Genomic DNA, 23,380 nt, shown 5'->3' with positions numbered 1-23,380 from the left:
TGGGTAAGGTGCTGGAATGGGGCTCAGAAGATGTAAGTGAAATTCTTGACTCTGCCACAGACTGCCTGTGTGGGACCATGGGCAAGTCACTTCATGTCCTTGGGCAAGTCACTTCATCTCCTTGCACCTCAGCTCCTCATTTTTAAATTGGGTATAATAATTCTTTCTTTGTGTACATGCTGTCTGGGGCAGGAACTGTCTTTCACTATGTGTCTGGGCAGCACCTGGGGCCCTGGGGTCCTGATCTTGGGGAAGGTCTATGCAGTGCCTGGGCCAATGGAGCCCTGGTCTGTGTAGCACCTGGAACAATGGGGCCCCATTCTTTGTACCATTGTGGCCCCATTCTTTGTACCGTTGTATAAATAATTTTTTTTTAAAAAATGAATTATTTGTGATGTGACACTGGGAGCAAAATGAAACTCTAGAATAACAGAGCACTGACATCAGATCTCCTGGGCCAGATTTAACTCTTTCTTCTCTGTTTTATTTACTGCAAGAAAATAAAACTTCTTTCTTTTCTCCCCCCAGAATCCTCCCCCAGATTTTTCTGTTTATCTTTGGTAAGTAAAATGATAGAATTGAAACATTTCTGCACCTACGTAATTTATTGCTGTTTAACCTGGAGTCCAGCCTTGTGAATCTATGCTCTATGAAATCACAGACTGTTTTAAACCAGCTTGAGTTCTAGGTTTGTCTCCATTGTTTACCAGACCACACTCTCGCTGGTATGGCATACAGCCCACAGCCACATCTAGTGGCTGAATCATAGATTCAAGTAATAACTCCTGTGTGGATGTCCCTACTTGCAGGTACGCGGGACCTATGGAGAGAGCAGAGGCGGAACAAATCCTCACGAACCGTTCAGACGGCACGTTCCTGGTGCGGCAGAGGGTCAAGGATGCAGCTGAGTTTGCCATCAGCATCAAGTAATCCTAACCTTAATAACAGCTACTACAGAGCAACATCTTTGTGTGCATGAATAGCTTGCCTTTCAGGGAGAACTCTTTTGGGCCCTTCCCTATAATGCAAACACCAGAGGGCACTTAGCAAAATTGAATTTCCACCTGGTAAAAGTAAATATTTTTATATGCAAGAGGTAACCTTTGGGACTCCCCACCTCATGATTTTATGAAGGCAATTTGCTTCGTAAGTTAAGAAGATAGGGTTAGATATTTAAGAATAGCATATCCAAAAGCGCCAGCTAGGGGAGCAGGGAAAAGTGCCTCCTGCTGCAGTGCATACGATGATCTTCCATCTGGATGTGCTTGCCATTTGAGGTGAGATACAAGGCCAGAGCTGTGCTATTATGGAGAATCCTGTATTCCTAGCGCCGAAGCCCCAGCTGACACAAATCAGTGTCACTCCATTGGAGTCGGTGGGGCCAGATCCCCATCTTAGTGCTTTCTGAAAGACCTGTGAGAGAGAGTACAGTGTGTGCCTCTCTTCTGTAACAAGCTGCATTTTTCTTCCATGCACAAAGCACTGCCCTTCCCAGAGAGCAGACAGCTAGAAATTTAAAGGTGCAATACACTGGAAAATTACAGCTGTAGAGATCGTTAGGAAACCAGCGGCCCCCTGAGAGCTGGTGTCTGTGCCCCCAGGTTTAACGTAGAAATCAAACACATCAAGATCCTGACGTCGGAGGGCCTGTACCGCATCACAGAGAAGAAGGCGTTCAAAGGACTCATAGTAAGGATTGAGCGGATTTCGCATCCGATGCTTCAACTCTATCTTCACTGGAAGGCTCTAGCCACTGGGGGAATGCGTAGTGCAACACCAGCCGCTTAGCCCTCAGGATGGTGTACTGAATAGAGCAGGAGGGGCTGAGAGCCAGGACTCTTGGGTTCTGTTCCCAGCCATGGGTGGGGAGTGGGAGCTAGTGGGTTAGAAGGGGAGACAGCTGGGAGTCAGGACTCCTGGGTTCTATTTCTGGCTGGAGGGGCTGGAGGAGTGGGGGCCAGCTGTTACTGTCTCTGCTCCTGCTCCAAGAGAGAAGGAATCTCCGCATGCTCAGGGCCTTTCCGTGCTTCCTCCCTAGGAGCTAGTGGAGTTTTACCAGCAGAACTCCCTGAAAGACTGCTTCAAAACCCTCGACACCACGCTGCAGTTCCCATTCAAGGAGCCTGAGCAGAGGGCCATTTCCAGACCTCCCGGTAGGGTACTCGGGGGCCAGTGCTGGAGCCAGGGCGGGGAGACCTTGAGCGCCCCCCGAGCGCTGCAGAATCTCAGCCCCTGGGGTTCTTGGGATAGATCCTCATGACCTGGCATATATGGGATGGAAATTTCCCCTAAAACATTTTTCTTGAGGGACGGTGGCTTTTCAACCCAAATTCCCCCCCCCCATTCTAGTTTTTGTCAAATTTCCAGGGTTTTCAACAAAAATGGGAAAATTTTGACAAAACCAGGAAAAAAAATGTTGAGAGGCAAAACCTGTCATTTCCCAGGCCCAGCTCGAATCGTTCATCCTGGTCGGCTGCTGGCGTGTGGATGCTTGTCGAAATGCCCATAAGGGCTGGGGCAGCCCCCAGCTGGTGAGGGTGGTCTGTGCTCCCTGCCGGACCTGGCAAAGGCTCCATTGCAAAGAAGAGGGGGGATATTCTGGGCTGCGTTTCTAGTGCTGATGGGAGATGTCACAGCGTGGGGGAGCCATGTGGCCATGGCCCCCAGCAGTGGTGCCCTTTCCTGTGGGTCACGACTGGGGCATAGACTCCACCTTGGTGGTCTCTCGAAATTAACCCTCTGTGGCCCAAGCCCTCGGAGCCCCAGGAGGTGAGAGAGCCAGTCTTTCACCATGCGGTCCCTGCCTCCAGCCACGTGGTGGGTTACGAGCACTTCCGGGGACTGCTCGCTTTCCAGGATCCCACCAAAGGGGTGGATCTTTATTTGAGGGTGTCTGGTCCTGGCACAGCTGTCTCTAGTGTGGGTCTGTCCCCTTGCAGCAGGAGGACTGAAGTACTTTGGATCGGCGAAGGCTCGCTACGATTTCTGCGCACGGGACCGGACGGAGCTAACGCTCAAGGAGGGTGACATCATAAAGATCCTGAGCAAGAAAGGGCAGCAGGGCTGGTGGAAAGGGGAGATCTACGGCCGGGTGAGTGCACCGCTGAGTGGGAGTTTGAATTACAACCCCCTTATGCAGCAGAACAGGCCTGACATAGCCCGTCCACAAGGGTGCAGTGTTACACACACATACACGCACATGACCCGCTCTGACATATCCCATCCAGCAAGGGGCAGCGTTCTTCACACCTCTACACATATAGAGTGTAATCCCAGCACACGCACATTCACACATCACTCTCTAGTGTATATAGACCCATGCATGTGAGCAGTGCTGACATATTCCATCCAGCAGGGGGCAGCTGTGCAAGCAACCCTCCCCCCCCAACCCCAATTCTGTGCAAGCAACCCTCCCCCCCCCCAAACACACTTGTGAGCTGGTGTAATCATCTCCTACTCAACAGAGGACAGCAATTCTGTCTTACCCCCACTCACAATCCACACCCAAAGATATGCTTGCGCACGCACAATCACTGCACGCCTACACACGCATTCCTTTTGCTTGTGCATGCACGTGTGCACACACCCATAAATGATCTCCATATGCATGCACGTGCACACGTATGATCCGCCCCACAAACATGCACGTGCACGATCGCTCCACATGCGTGCACCCACGCGCCCACACATTCTGATGCATCGGGTAACAGTGAACATCTAGTGCGAGTATAGGATGCCAAGAAAGCTATGGCCAACTGGCCAACTTTAGTGGCACTTTGTCTTCCCCTAATGGTGGCTGGAACAGTAGCTGTTGATGAGCCAGCTAATGGAGCTGGGGCTTTTAGGTCAAGCAGTATAGACTGGTACCTTTAGATCCAGAGGTCCAAAGTTCATTCCCAGCTACTCATGCCTCATGATAGTGGCCCCTGTGCCACGTGGCATAGCCAGCAGATCTCACCATAGCATTGGGGGTAGCACACAGATCTTCCTGCTGCAAAAACAAGCCGAGTTACAGGAGAATCCCTGTTAGCTCTTAGCAGTACAGGGCTTGTGACACACAGGTGAGCAGCACCCATCCCATCCAGAAGAGGGCAGCAATGCTTATACGGCACATGGGCCATGTTCCAATGGCTGTTTTATGATAACAATTCCACGTCTCACTGGGTTTTCCCCTCCTAGGTTGGCTGGTTCCCAGCAAATTACGTGGAGGAAGATTATTCGGAATATTGCTGAGGTCTGGAGCCCTGTGTAATTTTCCACCCCCCGAGATCATGACCCACAGGATTCCCGACCCTGCGCGGCACTCACACCGTGAGCTCATGCGGAGCCAGGCCCGGAAGGGGTCTCTGTAGCAGGATGTAATGTTGTGCTGGCGGAAGTGCGGCGGGGAGTAGCGTCCCGGGACTATTAATTTATGAACTTTCGGATCCCTCTTCTCTTTCCCTTCTCTCACGCATGTAAAGGAAGTTTTGTGTTGAATAAACTGAATGGGTGGATGGGCTGGAGCTGTACCGGCCGTCACCTTGTGCCCAAGAGCCCTTTTCTCTCTAGTCCATGGCATGATCCAACTGCCCCATCAGGCACAGGTGTATGGAGCCCAGAGGGCTGCTGCCATGTGAAGGCGTAGGAGGCTGTCCCCTGGAGAGGGAGGATCCCTTGCTCACTGCCACCTTTATATTCCCTCCAGCATAGGCAGAACCCAGATGGCACCAGGCTCATGCGATTGTCATTAACTCTTTACTAAATTGGTCAGCAGGGTGAGCTAAGGCATGACGGGGAGCAATTTGCTGGCATGTCAATTTATGAGCCAGGAACAGAACACAGGAGTCCTGACAGCCATGCCCCTCTTCTAACCACCAGACCACACTTCCTCCCAGCACTGGGTTTAGATCCAGCAGTCATGACTTTCAGCCCTTCACTCTAAATTAAACCTCTCTTCTCAGGGCCAGCATTAGAACTGGGAGTCTTGACTTTCAGAGCCACACCCCCCCCTGCTCTAACCACTAGGCCTGACTCCCTTTCCTGAGTTGGGAAGAGAACCCAGGAGTCCTGGCTCCCGTTCTCCCACCACGCTTTAACATAAGGGTCTCAACCTTTTTTGGCTGGGCCCCCCTCTGAAAATATTTCAGGCTGTGATGATCCCCCCCACCTCCCCATACCATGCCACCCTTACTTCTGGGCTGTTGCTGGAGGCAGCGCTGCCTTCAGAGCTGGGCGCCTGGCCAGCAGCTGCTCCCTGGCCACCTAGCTTTGAAAGGCTTGGGCTGTTAGCCCTGCACAGAGCCCTGGCATGCATGGGGGCTGGCAGCCTGCGACCCCCCTTCCATGACCTTATGACCCTCAATTTGAGAATTCTTGCAACAGCTAGACCCCATTCCCATCCCAGAAGAGGGAAGAGTACCCAGGAGTCCTGAATCCCATTCTCCTCTAACTCACGAGCCCCCATTCCACCCCCAGAGCTGGAAACGTCACTTATCCATTTCATTGCACTGTGCTGCCTAAACCCGAGGCCACGCAGGGTTTCCTCCCCTCTGCTCCACTGGCTCTGCAGTGCATTGTCCATAGGGACGAGCTGCCAGGGTAGATCCTGGGCACATGGACACCTAGTAGCATCAATTCCCAGCCACACCAGGCCCAGTTCTGCGTTAGCATCCAAAGTAGCTACCCCTAGATGGTGCTGGTACCGTCAAGTGATGTAGTGGTGGTGGTGATAATGTGGGTCTCCCAGGAAACTGAGGCACAGAGCAGGGAAGCATCTTGTCCCACATCACCCAGCACCAGAGTCAGGCACAGAAGCCAAGTTGTGGGCGTGGCAGGTGAGCGGGTTGCCTGCTAGGCCCCACAAACACACAACACAGGGAAATGCGGCCTAGGCCCAGTAGCCCTAGGGTTTGGGAAGAGAGAAACGTGGGGTGGGAGAGTGTTGGGAACAGAGCCAGAATACAGTACAGCATTTTGCTGAGCTGCTGGTAAGTTCAACCCTGGCTCAGCATTTCCCCTGGTCTTCAGTTTGTGCAATATTCCAGGAAACCCAAGGAAAACGGAAGCGCTTGGTTTCAAGAAGAACGCTGTGGTCTCGGGGTGTGTATGGGCGGGCAGGTGGCACGGGACTGCTACCAAAGAAACCTGGCTTCTATTTCTCTGCTGCTAGGTGACCCTGGGCCAGTCCCGCCAGATCCCCGAGCCTCAGTTTCCCCAACTGTAAAATGGGGTGAGTGATACCCGTCTCCATTGCAATGTGCTCTAAGCGCTAATTATTGTGCTGTGCAAACACCTACTGAGACATGGTCCCAAGCTCGACGAGCTAGTGGGCTAACCGGACTAGCCCAGAATGAGAGGCGGAAGAGAAGGTACAGTGCGGGCTGGGGACTCAGCCAGCGTCAGTGGCCGAGCCTGAAAGAGAACCCAGGTCTGTAGAGTGCAATACTGTAACCATTGGACCACCTGGCCTGTTAATCGGAGAGGCTGGGCTGCCATTTATCCCTGCGGGCCTTGGCCAGGTGCCCTTTCCCATCCCCCTTCCTTTCCCCCCCTTGTGCCTTTGGGGCTTTACACAATAAAAATAACACGATCCAGCTGGGGCCCAGCTGGGTGCACATTCACCAACGTGTGAGGCCTGGCTACGCACCTCCGGCTGGTCTGGCAGCATCTAAACCAGAACACGGGGAGCAGTACGCGAGGGGTCACGTTTCTAAAGGGATACTGCCCTATTCCTGTACACTGCCAGCCCCCCCGCAGCCCCGCTCCCACCCCAGAACCCAGTTCCCCAGGTGTAACATCCTATTCAGATGTCTCCTTGGCCTGAAAAACAAAATGCTTAAACAAGCCCCACCAGACCAGAAAGGTCGCTCGTCTCCTTGCCTCCCCAAGGGCTTCCTGCTCCCAGGCAGCCCATCTCTGCCGCTGACATCTCCATGCCAGGCACAGGGCAGCTCCGAGGGAATGCTGGCACGGCTGCAGCAGGAATTAATATTAACCAGCACTGATAACTCCTAGCATGCACATGGCACTTGTTATTTCAAAGGAAGTCAGCCTCAGCCCCCATTTTACAGATGGGGAAACTGAGGCATGGACCTGCTGAAGGTCAAGCAGCAGTTCCTGGAATAGAACCCAAGTGTCCTCAGGCTCGAGGCTGCAGTTAAGCCACTACCCATCCTGCCCCTTGGGCAAGCCTCTTCCGTTCCCCTCCTCTGAGAGCGGCTCTGGGGAAACGCTCTGCCCGTGACTGACTCAGCACTTTTCCCAAGTGACATTTTGTCAGTTTTTGCAGTCGCATGGGCACGGGCCAGCTTGATGCTCCAGCCGTGACGTCATTCCGGTCCCCTCCCGGCTTTGCAGAAGGGGCGTTCTCAGAATTGGTTCCCCCCTCTATGTTCCTGCGAATCTCAGGGCTCCTGGCGGAACAGCAGAGGAAAACTGGGACAACCGTGTGTCCCAGGGAAGTATGGAGGGCCCGACTCGGCTTCCAGATCTGAACCCCTCTGCAGGCCGGGCGGCTGAGCCAGTGGCAACAGCCATCTACCCAGCTGCATGTATGTCTCCATGGACTGCTCCCATCGTCCTGTCTCCTGCCCTCTTGCAGCCCTACAAAGCTTTCCTTGAGCTCTCCCTACTCAGCACTCTGTCCAGCCCTCCCGGGCACGTAGAGCTCGCATCTCAGGCGTCATCTATGTTGGGAAATCCCGGCCTAGACTAGCCACGTCATAAGCAGCTGGGTACAGCGTCTACCCGTCTATGGGCTCTGCTGTTGAGAAAGCGGCCTCAGAAATAAGCCCCGATGATGAAAAACATCCTGGATGAAATATGACCACAGACTTCCGGGCTCCAGCTCCCCTCAGCCTCCCCTTCCCAGAGCAGGAATCCACCCCCTGAGCATGTAGCTTTATGGCACCAGGATCTCCCAGCAGTATGCCCTCTCTTGTACATTATTATCCCGTTTCCCTTAGCTCTGGCTACATCCACAAAACCTGCTCTTTACTCAGGCAAGAAAATACCCCCAGTAACACTATGTGGCAGTTACATTGGTGTGTCTTAGCCAAAGATATCAAAACACTTTTCTTAAGTATCATTGCCCCATTTCACAGCTGGGGAAACTGAGGCATGGAGCAGCAGTGACTTGACTGCATTGCACAGCAAGTCAATGGCTGAGCTGGGACTAGCAAGCAAACCACTGGATTCCCAGTCTAGTATTTAGACCTCTAGACCATGCTCTCAAAGTTAGAACCATGCCCCCAAGAGACATGCTGAGATAAATAGAGTATATTCCCAGAGCAGGACTTCTGGGTTCTTTCCCTGAGTCCCAATTCTGTGCTCTCACCACTAGGTAATACTCTCCTCCTAGAACTGGGACGAGAGCCCTGGAGTCCTAACTCCCAGCCTTCCTCCCTGAGTTGAGGATAGAACCCAAGAGAACTGAATGGAAAAAGTCCAACTGACCCTTTTTCCACTGGAGACTGCAGTTCCCTCGAAAGGGAAACATTTGGATTCACCAAAATTTTGTCTCAGGGAAAAAAGTTCCAACAGTGTCTCAATTTTAACATTTTCGGAGCCAAATGGTTCACATTTTCTTTTCAAAATGACTTCCATTTTTGAAATTTGTATTTTGTGTTAACGGTGGGTGCGTGTTGTAAAACAAGATAACATTGTTGAAGCAGCAACCGAAATGAAAAACCTTTGTCGAAATGAAATATTTTGAGTGACCCCCCCCCCCCAATTGATTTCTTTTCCTCCTGAAATATTTTTTCCCTGAGAATTTTGAAAGTTTTTGGTTTCATTCACAAGTGGAATGAAAAAAAAGTTTGAAATCATGAATGTCCTCTGCCAGGAATCTTGACTCCTACTCACATGCTCTAGCTACTTGATAACACTGTGCTGGGAAGAGAACCCACATGTCCAAATTCCAGCTTCCTGTTCTACCTGTTAGATCTTGAGCTAGGAAGAGACACAGAAGTCTCCTAGGCCCATACAAGGAGGATTGGGCCCCAAAAGAAATCTGATGAGTTCAACAAGTTCAGAGTTCTGCACTTAGGACAGAAGAATCCCATGCACTGCTACAGGCTGGGGACCGGCTGGCTAAGCAGCAGTTCTACAGAAAAGAACATGGGGATTATAGTGGATGAGAAGCTGGATATGAGTCAGCAGTGTGTCCTTGTTGCCAAGAAGGCTAACGGCATATTGGGCTGCATTAGTAGGAACATTGCCAGCAGATCGAGGGAGGTGATTATTCCCCTCTGTTCGGCATTGGTGAGGCCACATATGGAGTATTGCTTCCAGTTCTGGGCCCCCCCATTACAGAAAGGATGTGGACAAATTGAAGAGAGTCCAGCAGAGGGCAATGAAAATTATCAGGGAGCCCCATGGGGCACCTGACTTATGAGGAGAGGCTGAGGGTGTGACGGGTTGGGTCACAGAGATCCCCTTGAGACTATCACCTGATGTGCTGAAGTTACCTCTGAGCCTGTTTTCCCTGCCAGCTTGGGACTCCAGAACCCTGCCTTGTTGAGCCAGATTCACTAGCCTGCTGCAACACAGGTGGAAAACAGGAGTGTTCTCATGACTGGAACCTCCTTTGTTCTGTTACACCCCCTTATATATCTTTGGCACAAAGCGGGAATCTTTTGTCTCTCTAGGTCCCCACCCCTCCTTCTAAATGGAAAAGCACCAGGTTTAAGATGGATTCCAGTATCATGTGACCTGGTCACATGTCCTGTGAGACCTCATTCTTCATAACCCATGTCAGGTACACAGGAAGGTGTGCAGGTAAATAAACCCATTTACAACCAATTGTCCTAGTCAATGGGAGCCACCAAGATTCCAAGCCACCATTAAAGGCTCACATAATTACAACAGGACCTCAGAGGTATACTTTATATTTCTAGTTTTAGATACAAGAACGATACATACATACAAATAGGATGAACACACTCAGTGGATTATAAGCTTCACAATGACACCTTACAAGAGACCTTTTGCATAAAGCATATTCCAGTTACATTATATTCACGCTCATAAGCATATTTCCATAAAACACTATGGAGGTCAATGTTACAGAGGGGACTGGGCTAGTCTGCAGAAGAGGACAGTGAGGGGGGATTTGATAGCAGCCTTCAACTATCTGAAGCGGGGTTCCAAAGAGGATGGAGCTCGGCTGTTCTCAGTGGTGACAGATGACAGAACAAGGAGAAACGATCTCAAGTTGCAGTGCGAGAGGTTTAGGTTGGATATTAGGAAAAACTTTTTCACTAGGAGCATGGTGAAGCACTGGAATGGGTTACCTGGAGAGGTGGTGGAACCTCCTTCCTTAGAGGTTTTTAAGGTCAGGCTTGACAAAGCCCTGGCTGGGATGATTTAGTTGGTGTTGGTCCTGCTTTGAGCGAGGGGTTGGACTAGATGACCTCCTGAGGTCTCGTTCAACCCTAATCTTCTATGATTCTATGATAAGACCAACCTCCCCACCCCATGTCCCACTTTCAGTTCCTGAAGAGATAAGATTGCAACTTCCCCTGTTGTTTCCTGTCCATTGCAGGGGTGTTATTTGGATACTCTGATAATAAACACTTAGTAGATGCCCAGAGATCGTTCTGGGCAGAGCAAGCAGAACTGTCACAAGAGTAGGAGTGCTGAGCTAAAGCACTTCTGAAAGGAAGCCCCAGTAAAAACCGTGTCATTCTGCAAACTTCCTCTGAGAAAGATCGCAACCAGATAAAGCAGGGGCAGTTTTCTTGCCTGGTAAGAGAAGGCAGTGGCATAATGAGGAAGCAGCTTATCACCCACCTTATAGGTAAGTTTGCAAGGAATTGTGTTATTTTCTTCCAGTGGGGGCTTGACAAAAAACAAACTAACTTAACTTAAGCTCTTTGGGGCAGGGACTGTATTCATGTTCTGCTTTTGTACAGCACCTAGCACTGCAGGGGCCCAATCCATGATTGAGGCTCGTGGGTGCAATCAATCCTTGTTACTGGTTGAGTTAAAACCTCATGGAAATTGATGTGTGAAGATAATTGTAAGAGACCCTGTAGGCCCCCCCCCCAAAACAAGGCAGGATGGAATCTGCCCAGAAACTAGCATCGTGTGGGCAGAGGGTGCCACCTGGCTATTATTCTGACCATGTGTGTTAGAATGTTAGACATGGAATTAATCTAGCTGCGGGGGGGAGTGGCAGACTAGAAACGGGGGGAAACTCAGAGACAGAGGAAGAAAGCCAGACAGGAGCTTGTAGGCATGGTTTGAATGACCCTGGGAGAAGACCAGAGACAGCTTTTGGGTTTGGTGCTGGCTAACGAGGCTTGGGACTGTAAGAAAAGAAGGTTGCAGAGTAGCAGCCATGTTAGTCTGTATCAGCAAAACCAGCGAGGAGTCCTTGTGGCACCTTAAAGATTAAAACATTTATTTGAGCATAAGCTTTCATGGGCTAAAACATCTGATGAAGTGGGCTGTAGCCCACGAAAGCTTATGCCCAAATATATTTGTTAGTCTCTAAGGTGCCACAAGGACTCCTTGTTGTTGTTTTTTGTAAAGAAAAGAAGCTATCTCTGGTTTTTGGTCCCTCCTGCATTTGAAGAAGCAGGGCTTGTAACCAAACCAGATTGAAACATAGGAAATACCAGAGTCCATCATCAGTTTCTGCTCCCAGCTGGAAGATGCCCTGGGCCCAGAAATTTGACTAGCAGCTCGGGTTGAAAAAGGGCAACAATAATTGTCATTGTGTTGGGATCTTTGAGGGGTCGTAGGGGGGTCTTTCAGTGATGGGCATTCAGCCCAGATCTGTGACTTTTCATCTAAATGCTTATTTGATGAATGACCCAGAAAAACACGTAGAATCGTTATTGAGAAAGTCTGCAGAAGATGCGGATTGGGGAAGTGGTAGTAAGGAAGAGGACAGGTCATGGATACAGAGACATCTGGATCCCTTGGTAAGCTGGGTGCAATCAAGCAATATGCATTTCAGTGTGACCAAGTATATGGACGTACATCTATGAACAAAGACTGTCGGCCATATTTACAGCTCCATCCTGAGAAGCAGTGATTCAGACAAAGACTTGGGGGTCATGGTGGATAATCAGCTGAACATGAGGTTTCACTGTGACCCTGTGAGTAAAACGGCTAATATGATACTGGGATGCATGAACAGAGGAATCTCAAGTTGGAGGGAGAGGTTATTTTACTCTGTATTTATCCCTGGTGTGACCCCGGCTGGAATCCTGTGTCCAGTTTTGGGGTCCACAATTCAAGAAGGGTGTTGGAAAAATTAGAGAGGGGTCAGAGAAGAGCCATGAGCATGATTAAAGAATTGGAAAGCTTGTCTTGTAGTGAAAGACTCAGGAACTCGATCTATTTAGCTTAACAAAGAGAAGGTTAAAGGGTGACCTGATCCCAGTCTATAAGTACCTACAGGGAAAATAAATATTTGAGCATGGGCTTCTCAGTCTAGTGGACAAAGGTCTAACAAGATCCAATGGCTGGAAGTTGAAGCGAGATAAATTCATCCTGGCAATAAGGTACAAATGTTAATAGCAAGGGCAATTAACCATGGGAGCAACCTACCAAGGGTCATGGTGGCTTCTCCAACACTAGAAATCTTTAAATCAAGGTTGGATGTTTTTCTAAAAGATCTGCTCTTGTTCAAACAAGAATTCATTCAGGGAAGTTCTATCGCACTAATCACACAGGAAGTCAGACTAGATGTTCACTGTTGCCTCCAAATCTATTAATACACCGGTGGCTGCCACGCTGGGTATCCCTGGGGTGTTTTTATTATTAATCACAAATGGCTACTAATGAAAGATTCATTAGTGTTTGTAGTGTGTGGATTTGATTATTAGTGGTTTGCTATTAATTGTTTCACGTTGATTATGAACACTTGGTTGTTGTTAATCAATACATTATTAAAGTTATTGTCATGCCCCCAATATGCTAGGTGCTGTGTGTAGTGTGATAAACTCAGGACAGACAGCTGCAAGGGAGGGGTAGGAATCAGTCCCAGAGAGTTAAAAGGTCCTCCTCCCTATCAACTGGGAGGCAACTACGGGTCAATCAGGTTCAGCTGAGAAAGGGTTACCACGGTAGCAATTAGAATCAGCTGATGGGGAAGCTACCGGAGGTTAATTAGGATCAGCTGATTCCAATTTAGGGCTGCCTGAGACCTTTTTGAACCCTCCGCGGGGGGGGGGGGGGGGGGGGGAAGGAGCTCTGCTGCTGACAGGCAAGGAGCAGCAAGACAGTGAGCCTCACCAGGAGGAGAGGCAGTATTCTCTCCCACAAGGGACAAAAATACTCTAAACAGGACTGGTGGAGATATGGGGAGCAGACTCCCCCTGTGTCCCAAGGGGGACCACATTACCCAAGCCTGTCTCACCAGGGCTAAAAGCAGCAGAGACTGAGAAGGTGCCTTGCCACAGTAGCTAAATAGCAAAAGACACTTCCTGTCCTAAAATGCTTAGGCTCTTTAAGCCCTGATTAATCCCAGTGTCCCCCTGTCTGTAACAGGCATGGGGGGCTGTGTAAAAACAGATAGCTAAGGGTTAGTGTTCTTTTACCTGTAAAGGGTTAACACATGGAACCAAACACCTGACCGGAGGACCAATCAGGAAACAAGACTTTTTCAAATCTGTGTGGAGGGAAGTTTTGGGTGTGAGTTCTTTGTCTTGGATCTGACCCTCTCGGCTCTGAGAGTGATTTTTCTATCTCCTGGCTTTCTAATCTTCTGTTTCCAAGTTGTAAGTACAAAGGTAGTAAGACAATAGGTTTATATTGTTTTTTTGTATTTACATGTGTGTAGTTGCTGGAGTGTTTTGAATTGTATTCTTTTTGGTTAAGGCTGTTTATTCATTTTTTCCCTTTAAGCAATTGACCCTGTATATTGCCACCTTGATACAGAGACTATATATTATGTCCTTTTCCACTCTTTTTATATAAAGCTTTCTTTTTAAGACCTGTTGGAGTTTTTCTTTAGTGGGGACTCCAGGGAATTGAGTCTGCAGCTCACCAGGGAATTGGTGGGAGGAAGAAGTCAAGGGGAAAATCTCTTTGTGTTAGATTTACTAAGCCTGACTTTGCATACCCTCTGGGTGAGGAGGGGAGAGAGATTAGCTCTCTCGGTACTTGTGTTTCCAGGACTGGGAGCCGGGAGTCTCCTAAGGTCGTCTAGGGAGGGGAGCCTGGGAGGAAGTAACAAGGAAACAAGGGGAGGGGGTTATTTCCCTTTGTTGTAAGACTTGAGGAATCTGGGTTTTGGGGGGACCAGAGGGTATCAGGCCCTAAAAATTCCTGATTGGTGGCAGCGCTATCAGATCTAAGCTGGTAATTAAGCTTAGGGGAATTCATGCTAACACCCATATTTTGGACGCTAAGGTCCAAATCTGGGAAAAAATGTTATGACAGGCTGCTTGGGTGAAGATCATGGGAGGATTGGGGCCTTAGCGTAAGAGAAAGTGGGTAAAGGGAACCCAGCGGAAGGGTGGGGTGGGGGCACAAGATAAGCATGACACAAGCGGGACTGTTTGTGCTCATGGTTGTCTAGGCGTAGGGTGTTTGTTTGTTAGTGGGGAGAAGCAAATCACCAGTCACAGCTGAGCACCTGCTTAGCCCGTGGCCGCTGGGAGTGTCATCAGTCACGGGTGCTGAACGTAGCCAAGCCGGCGTTTTGGAGCACAGTTGTGCCTAAGCACCTTTGTCGAGCTGGGCCCCGGGGCCTTTACTGCGAGTCCCGCGTTCGTCTCAGTGCTGTGACTGCAGATGGGTACCCAAGAGCCCACATAGCCTCGTGGTGACTTCCGATGCTGCTCGAAGCAGCCAGTTAATGGATGGAAGGTCGGACCAGTGAGGCTGCCTCAGGACACAGGACTGGAAGGGGCCTCCCAGGTCAGCCAGGCCAGTGTGGGGCATAGCCAGAGGTGGGCCCCACCCCACCCAGTTAGCACCTTGGCCCACCCAGATCTGAGCCTGTGACTGCAGAAACTGAGAGTGGCGTGGGTGTGGATCAGGAGCTCCTGGCTGACGACTCTTGGCCTTTCTGAGGATCACCATGGCCAGCAGAGAGCAGCACAGCCCGGCCAGCCTCTGCCTCTGCACAGGTGCCAATTGTCCCTCCAGGTTAACCTATGTCTGCCTGTGGGGTTGTGGGAATTGACCCTCTCCATTGGCCAGCCCAGCCCCTGGGGAAGGAGAAGGGATGGTTTGCAGTGGTCCAGTCCCCCGCTAGCACACACAATCCTGCCATATAACCCTGTGTATAAATGTATCCAGCTCCAGCTTACACCTAGCTCGGCTGTTTGCCCCCACTAGTCCCATCGGGATGCTGATCCAGAACCTCCCTCCTCTGCTGGTTAAAAATCCTCTTGTATTTTCTAGCCTGAAACTTCCAGCCCCCTTGTTGGATCCAAATGGGAAACAGCCTTGTGTAACCAGCCGCAGCGGGCTGGGCTGCAAATGCCAAGCTCTTCTCCTTGTATTGTGTCGCACGGCCCTTTGTTCCGTCTTAAGCAACCAACGGGAGCTGGGGGAAATGAGGATCAGCCCAATGGCTTTTTTGGAAAGTTTGGTCCCTTCCATTTTAAATCAAACGGCACCACCTCTCTGAGTTCCCGGTGAAGGTGGAGGAGAGAGAGCCTCAAAAGAACCCCTCTGTGCAGGGGCAGCTCTAGAGTAAGTGACAGCAGGAAATTTCTGAGGTTTCCACCTGCCTTCCCTGCTCCAGAGGGGGTTAGACCAAGCCGCTGGGCTTCTGGTTGTCCCAGCCAAGGCGCATTTCTGAACCTCTGGGGGCTCAGCTGTCCCTGGAGTTGGTTAGTGCTCACCGCTTTCTAGCTTACAGAGAAATAGTCAGATCGCCGGGCAGTGAGAGGAGCGAGTGCCTGAGAACTTCTCTCTCGTGAAGGGGCCCACAGAATGAGCTGATCTTGTATATCCTTCCTTGGTGCTTACTCAGGCTAAACTCCTGCTGGGGCTGAGGGCCAGATCCTCAGCTGCTCACGGCAGTCAGGAGTGCCACGCTGATTCATACCGCCTGGGGATTGGTTCCTGAGTTCAGTACCTTGGGATCTGGCCCACAGAAAAGGTGTTACTCTGATAGGTTATGTTCCATTAGTGCTTAGGGGTTTCAGCCATGATCAGCAGTGTGAAGATAAAGGCTGCGCTGAGAGTTTATAATCAAAATGGGAAAGCTGGACCCAAGGGAAATAGAGAGGAGAGACTGGCTGAGGTCAACCAGCAGAGCCAAGAATAGAATCAACCACCCTCCCCCGAGAGCTACTGCTCTACCCACTAGGCCACCCAGCCTCCTATAGGCACTAAAACCCAGTGCAATAATCATCTTTGGTTGTGTCTCCTCTTCCAGGCTTTTGCTGGTTCGTCTGCTTCAAGGGGACTCAGCATGTCTCCAGCGCTTGTAAGTTGATGCCTAGAAACCTGGACAAAAATCTCCAGTTCTGAACCCCAGTGTGTCCTGCAGCTGGAGGGGGGCTTTGAACGGGCAAAGAACTTTCCATCCCATTTCCTCCTCCTCTTTCCCCATGTTTCTGTGTATTTTTCTTGTTCTTCTTTTTCATTCCCTTCTGCTCTCTTGCGCTGTTGTCCCCGCTTGCCACAAAGCCACCTTCTCTGCGGGCAGCTAAACAGGGCTGCGTTTTAAAACACTGCCCAGCCCTGGTTACTCCTTCATTTCCCAGTGAACAGGTGCGACGATCCAATGCTGTGCCCTGATCACGCAACATGCACCAGTACTCTCCAGGGCTACTACTGCACCTGCCGACCTGGGTTCATATCCACTTCAGGGGCCACGAAGTTCACTGATCCAGCTGTCCATTGCAACGGTGAGTGTAAGCCCTGGAGCTCTGTACTGGGGAGACTGCCACGGAGTAGCTCTGGAGTGTGCGATGAAGATAATACATCAGGTACTAGAGAAAAAAGTATCAGGGACTGGGAAGCGTGAGGTGGTGACTAGGAGCCAGGCCAGGCCAATATGTGGCAAAGGAGATTTAACGACTTGGTTTCCCGCAATCTGGCCATCAATAGCCCCAGGAATGGCCAGTCACACTGGAAAGCAGCAATGGAAGATGGTGCAAACTGCACAAAGCCGTGGGTGGGGATGCTGAGCAACCCAGACTGCTGCCAACTGGGGCTGGACAGGGGATGGATCCCTCAATCACTGTCCTGTTCTCTTCATTCCCTTTGAAGCACCTGGCACCGGCCACTGTTGGAAGACAGGGTCCTGGGCTAGATGGACTATTGGTCTGACCCAGTATGGCCGTTCTTGTGACCTTAAGCCAAGGTGTAGGAGGAGTTCTCCCCACTCTCATCCTGATTTAAATCAAATCCACCCTGGAGAGGGGGATCAGGCATGGGGAGAAGACTGGGACTGGTTGGGAAAGGAGATGGGGACTGGGAGGGATGGGGGATCAGATACTGGGAGGAGACTGGGACTGGCTGGGCAAGGGGATTGACATGAGAAACCTGAGGAGTGCAGAATGGGATGGGGACAAGGAGACAGAGGTGGGGAAAAGACAGCACTGGGACAGGGACAGATTGGAGGGGATGGGGCGGAAGGAGCTGAGCTTGGGGGAATGGGTGGCAGGGTCTGCACCCACTAGACCACACTCCCTCCACAGCCTGAGATGGAGGCCAAGATTCCAGAGTCTCCCCATTGCTCTGCTGTCAGCAGGGATCTGGGGAACTCCCCGGCAAAGTGCCTCCTCCCTCGCATAGATACTGACAAACTGCTGCAGCTCGCAATTCCTCCCTCAGCTCAAGTGGCCGAGGTCCGTGCAATGGATGTTGAGGTTCCAACTCAGCTGGTGACTCATGTGGCTCTTCATACGGTGCCACGTGATGGGTTTTTTCAGTTTGCCTTTTGAAAAACCTAGGAAAATACAGGTGCTAAAAATGCCTTTGTTAAAAGACCAGTCTAAAGCAGTGGTCCCCAAACTCTGCAGGGTCGTGCCCCCTCGTACCCCGTCCACCCCTCCAGGAACTGGAGCGAGGCTGCGGCTCTTGGGGTGAGGGGGCGGAGGCTGGGGCTGCAGCTGGAGGTGGATCTGGGGGTGGGGCTGCAGCCAGGCCATGATGGGGGCCAGCAGCTAGGGCTGTGGCCGGGTGCAGAGCTGCGGCTGAGGCTGGGAGTGGTGCCAGAGCAGAGTGGGATGGCACAGTGGGGCTGGGTAGCACTTCCTCCCTACTCCCATGAGGGCTGGCCCGGGCCCCGCCATGCCCCTCAAATGCTCCTCCATGCCCCCCAGGGGGTGCACCCCACAGTGGGGGGAACCACTGTTCTAAAGGTTGCAAGTCAACCACTCAGAAGTTAGGAAATGCCAGAAGTCAAGTGTCCTCTGTCCCCTTGTGCGTGTGCATCATGCCACAGGCTTTTGTTACCTGGGCATCCCCTGCCTCACCCAGTGCACGGGCTAGCTCTGCTCAGGGGATAAGCCAGGGCTGCGTGGGGAGGGAAGCTGTTACTTGTAGGGCCCAGAGTTCCTGTGTGGTGCTGGGCAGTCACTTAGCCCAGTTTTTAAGGGGTGGTCACTAGCCGTGTGTTGACTTGAGGCCCCGGGGCTGAGTTTCAGAAGCGCTCCCAGCAAGGGGAGCTGAGCTTTGCACGTACACCAGGCTAGAGAACGCTAAGGGCGCTGAACAATCGGGGCCTGTGCGCCTCCAATGCGGTACCCCAAGTGACTGCTTCGGACCTTAATCTCTCTCTGCCTCAGTTCCCCATCTGGAAAATGGGCATAATGGCCCCTCACCTCACAGTGATATCGGAACCAGTTCACAGGATCAGCTCCCTCAACACCCACCCTCTGTTCCTACCCTCCCCACCTCCGGCTATTCCTTTCCTGGCTTCAGGGGAGGGGGCTGGAGGGCTTTTCTTGCTTCTTTGCCTTCAGAAGAGAGCCCGGCTGCCTTGATCCTACCTCCCCAACCCCCTATTCTGCTAGGTCCACTCTTCCTCACTTGCTGGCAGGCTTAACGAAGGAATATGAAGCACTGTTTAAGGGCGTGGACTCACCCCTGCGGTGCCTCCTGCTGGTCGTCTCAGGGAATTAGCTCTCCCAGCACCCTGGAGCGCCCCCGTGGAGGCTGGTGATCTGTCTTACCACTGGCCCCGGGGTCCCTCCCAGGACCCCGGGGCCCCTTTCTCTGGCTTGCTGCCCCCTGTGGCAGTACCCCCACACTCTGGGTCTCCCCACCCATTATCCCCACCTCTCCTCAGTGTAAGGCTACTGCCAGTTACCATCTAGCCCCACTCCCTGCTGCCTCTGCCTAGCAGCCCCAGCACCAGTCTTAGGCCCGCAGCCTGGGGCTTTCCTAGGCCAGAGCTCCCCAGCTCCTCTAGCCTTCCCCCAGCCCTGCTCCACTCCCAATACCCTGCTCAGCTCCCTAGAAGCCAGGCCCTTCTCTCTCTACTCCTGAGCTTCTGGCTGCCCTGGCCACTTCCCCCACTCAGCCAGGGCTTTGCTCCCTTCCCCAGCCCCAGCCCCCTCCTGGGCTGTTTCAAGCCCCGCAGGGCAGGAGAGGGTAACCACCCCGCTACAAGCACATTGAAGATATAAGACAAAAGGGGCAAAGGCTTGTTAATTAATTACATTGTTTCTTCTTCATTTCCCAGCTGACAGGTGTACGGATTCATCTGTCTGTCCTGCTTATGCAACCTGTGACAACATCGCCGGGAGCTACCACTGCACCTGCAAACGTGGGTTTGCATCTAGCTCTGGGGAGCGGCACTTCACTGATGCGACAGTGACATGCAACGGTGAGTGTGAGCTCCTGAGCCCAGCTAGGAAAAGGGGAGCCATGTACTGGGGCCACTGCTATGTAGCTGGCACTAGGGTCACCTGAGTGGCTCTTCTGCTTGCAGCGAAGATTCGGTATCGAGTATTTCGCTGATTGGAAAGCATGATGCAGTGACTAAGAGGGATATATGTGGCCAAGGAGATTTAGTGACTTGGCTTCTCCAGCCTGTCAATCTGTCCCTCCCTAAATCACGGGACAGCCAATCAAATGGAAAAGCCATAGTGCAGTCTGGACGCAGCCCTGGCGCAGCTACCTCATCCTGGGGATGGGTGGCTGAATTCCTCCTGGAGCAGCCCAGGGTGTAGACAGAGTCCCCTCAAGCCCTGCTTCCATTCCTTGTACAGAGAGGAGGAGCATATTATGGCCCTGCCTCCTTCCCACCCACTTATGGGACACTATGATCCACCAGGAGGGATATGGAGGAAAGTGTGATCCTTGCGAAGTCCTGGGAGGACCTTCCTTGTGGGCTCCCTACTCCTGTGCACCCATGTCGGGGCCACTCACAATCCAGTCCCTAAAATGGATGAAAGAAAACTGTGGTTTTTTACATGCTGCTGTATTAACCTGTAGAACTGCCTGCCATAGTATCCCATGAAGGCTGCACATTTATCAAGTTTTGAAGGATTCAACTTTGATATAAATAATGAGAACATCTGAAATGATCGTCTGAAGAATCTAGTACCAGCCACTGTTGAAAGCAGGATTCTGGGCTAGACGGGTCACTGGTCTGAGCTAGCTCTGGCACAGAGCAGAGCAATCGATCCAAAAGACCACTGAGGCTGGTGGAAATTTTCTTACTGACTCCAGTGGGCTTTGGAACAGGGTGTGGTTGTCCTGGGGCAGTAAAACCCTGGTCTTCTAGCATCACGCGAGTCCAACCTGGATTCCTTCCCCTAGATCTTGACGAATGCTCCCGGGACCCATCGCCCTGCGGCCCCAACTCCATCTGCACCAACAAAAGGGGCAGTTACACCTGCACGTGTCCCCCAGGCTATCTCCGCAGCAGACAGGCTGGCATCCCCTTCAGCTGCGCAGGTGAGCGTCCTGTACGGGGTCTGGGGGTGGAGCTCTGGGGGTGGGTCGTCCCGCAGACAAAAGCAAGGTTCTGAGCGGCTCCGCCTGCACAGCCTGGAGGGCGACTGTCTCCAGAGCCCCGGGAAGCGGGGTGAGCTGGCTGTGTCTTCACTGCTGGCTCCCCAGTGCTGCTCTGTGGGTCGGGTGACTGCCTGGGAATGAGGAGACGGGAGTTCCAGTCCCAGCGCTGCTCCTGACTTACTGAGTGTCTGCCCCTCTCCTGGCCTCTGTCCCCCTCCCACACTTTGTCTTGTTGGACTGTAAGTTTGCACTGTGTATGTGCAGCGCCTAGCGCAGCGGGGCCTCTAGGTGCTACCGTAATGCATGTAATAAACACACAAACTAATTCCAAGTCATCTCCTGGCAGATGTGGATGAATGTGCCCAAACCCCTCCAATCTGCGGGCCCAGTGCCTCCTGCGTGAACACACCTGGGAGCTACAACTGCCAGTGCTTACCCGGGCACCATCCATCCACGCCAGGGCCTTGGGTACCCGGAACAACCCACTGCACAGGTGACCATCCAAGCAACCTTCCCCGGCCTCTCACCGTAGCCCTTGCCCACAGGAAAGACAAAATCTGAGCCCCCAGCCTGGTTTTAAACAGCTTCTCTGCCCAACAATGGTGGGTTCACTAGGGGGACATAGATATTGCTGGGGCCAGAGAGTGACTGTACAGTTCACAGGTGACTGCTAAACAGCAGGTGGCATCAGCTCCTCCCTGCTCCAACTACCAAACCTCACTCTCCTCCCAAAGCTGCTCCAACTACCAAACCTCACTCTCCTCCCAAAGCTGAGACGAGAACCCAGGCATCCTGGCTCCTGCTTCTGTGGCCACTAGCACCTACTGCCTCTTGGGACTGGGCAGCATATTGCAAACCTGTTGGGAACAATATTCCTGGCATGGTGCCCCCTCCAATGCCAGGTGCTGGGACCTGCCTTCTCCCCTTCTCTCCTTCCATCAAGGGAAGGCTCCATTGTGCTAGCTGGGCCCATTGCTCCTTCTCCCATCACAGATATGGATGAGTGTCTGGATCTGGCATCGTGCCCTGCGCATGCCATCTGCACCAACACCCCAGGAAGCCACTACTGCACCTGCAATACCGGCTTTGCATCCAGTTCTGGGGAGCAGCGCTTCACTGACCAAGCAGCGCAGTGCAACGGTGAGTGCTGGTTCTGGCACAGAGCAGAGCGATGGATCCAAATGGCCACTGAGCTTGGTGGAAATTTTCTTACTGACTCCAATGGGCTTTGGATCGGGAAGTGGGTGGCCTGTGGCAGTAAAACCCTGGTGTTCTAGCATCATGCAGGTCCAACCTGAATTCCCTCCCCTAGATCTTGATGAATGCTCCCGGGACCCATCGCCCTGTGGCCCCAGCTCCATCTGCACCAACACATTGGGCAGTTACACCTGCACGTGTCCCCCAGGCTACCTTCCCCGCAGCCAGGCTGGCATCCTGTTCAGCTGCGCAGGTGAGCGTCCCATGCGGGGGCTGTGGGTGTAGCTCTGGGGGTGGGAGGCTGAGGCCGGCTCTCCGATCGTCCTGCAGACTAGAGCGAGAGTCTGAGCAGCTCTGCCTGCACAGCCTGGAGTGTGACTGTCTCCAGAGCCCCGGGAAGTGGGGCGAGCTGGCTGTGTCTTCACTGCTGGCTCCCCAGTGCTGTTCAGTGGGTAGGGCGACTGCCTGGGAATGAGGAGACGGGAGTTCCAGTCCCAGCGCTGCTCCTGACTTACTGAGTGTCTGCCCCTCTCCTGGCCTCTGTCCCCCTCCCATGCTTTGTCTTGTTGGACTGTAAGTTCGCACTGTGTCTGTGCAGCACCTAGCGCAGCGGGGCCTCTAGGTGCTACCATAGTGCATGTAATAAACACACAGACTAATTCCAAGTCATCTCCTGGCAGATGTGGATGAATGTGCCCAAACCCCTGCAATCTGCGGGCCCAGTGCCTCCTGCATGAACACACCTGGGAGCTACAACTGCCAGTGCTCACCCGGGCACCATCCATCCACGCCAGGGCCTTGGGTACCTGGAACAACCCGCTGCACAGGTGACCATCCAAGCAACCTTCCCTGGCCTTGTGACAGATTTTCATTACCAGTCTGCCTGGGCCACAGTTGATCAGGCTGGGGCCACAGGATCTTTTCTGGGGAGGAGATGACGAGGCACAGCAAATGTCTCAATTTTAAAGGTTTATTGATAAAATAACAGCAGAGAGTGCTGGGAATGCTCCCATGTCACTCAGGGGAAGAAAGAAAGCGTTAATGCCCCAAGCCCTAACCGCTTTCATGCTCACACACCCATATCCCAGAGCAGCCAAGTCTGGGTGTAACATCAGACGAAGTAGGGGAGGAGGGGCAGGTGGACGGGAATTCTGTCCTGGGCCCAGGCCGTCCAAGGATCTGTGGTGCTCTCCGAGTTGCTTCAGCTCTCAGGCGTGTTTTTAAGTTCTGGGCTCGTTGGGGTGGAGGTGGGGGCTTTGTTCAGGACCCTCTGTTCCTGGTGCTCTTTTTGCCAGTCCAAACAGGCTTG

The 23,380-nt window shown here is 52.2% G+C and overlaps 2 protein-coding genes across 2 annotated transcripts in view; both read left to right on the top strand.

The window, feature by feature from the left end:
* LOC115643439 (proto-oncogene vav-like) overlaps positions 1-4,535 on the top strand; it is a 59,690-nt gene extending 55,155 nt beyond the window's left edge. The window contains exons 22-27 of the mRNA XM_030547472.1: positions 529-560; positions 810-926; positions 1,602-1,689; positions 2,039-2,153; positions 2,940-3,091; positions 4,180-4,535. Coding sequence (XP_030403332.1) covers positions 529-560; positions 810-926; positions 1,602-1,689; positions 2,039-2,153; positions 2,940-3,091; positions 4,180-4,233 — 558 coding nt within the window. The 3' untranslated portion in view covers positions 4,234-4,535. The remainder of the gene's footprint in view (positions 1-528; positions 561-809; positions 927-1,601; positions 1,690-2,038; positions 2,154-2,939; positions 3,092-4,179) is intronic.
* The window catches only part of LOC115643426 (adhesion G protein-coupled receptor E1-like), a 138,875-nt gene that overhangs the window by 96,563 nt on the left and 18,932 nt on the right, over positions 1-23,380 (top strand). The window contains exons 15-17 of the mRNA XM_030547456.1: positions 21,868-22,014; positions 22,187-22,324; positions 22,752-22,898. Coding sequence (XP_030403316.1) covers positions 21,868-22,014; positions 22,187-22,324; positions 22,752-22,898 — 432 coding nt within the window. The remainder of the gene's footprint in view (positions 1-21,867; positions 22,015-22,186; positions 22,325-22,751; positions 22,899-23,380) is intronic.

The sequence above is a fragment of the Gopherus evgoodei genome, unplaced genomic scaffold (genome assembly GCF_007399415.2).
Source record: "Gopherus evgoodei ecotype Sinaloan lineage unplaced genomic scaffold, rGopEvg1_v1.p scaffold_59_arrow_ctg1, whole genome shotgun sequence".
Lineage (NCBI taxonomy): Eukaryota > Metazoa > Chordata > Testudines > Testudinidae > Gopherus > Gopherus evgoodei.
Note: the sequence above shows the minus strand (reverse complement) of the source record. Positions and strands in the feature narration are given on the sequence as shown.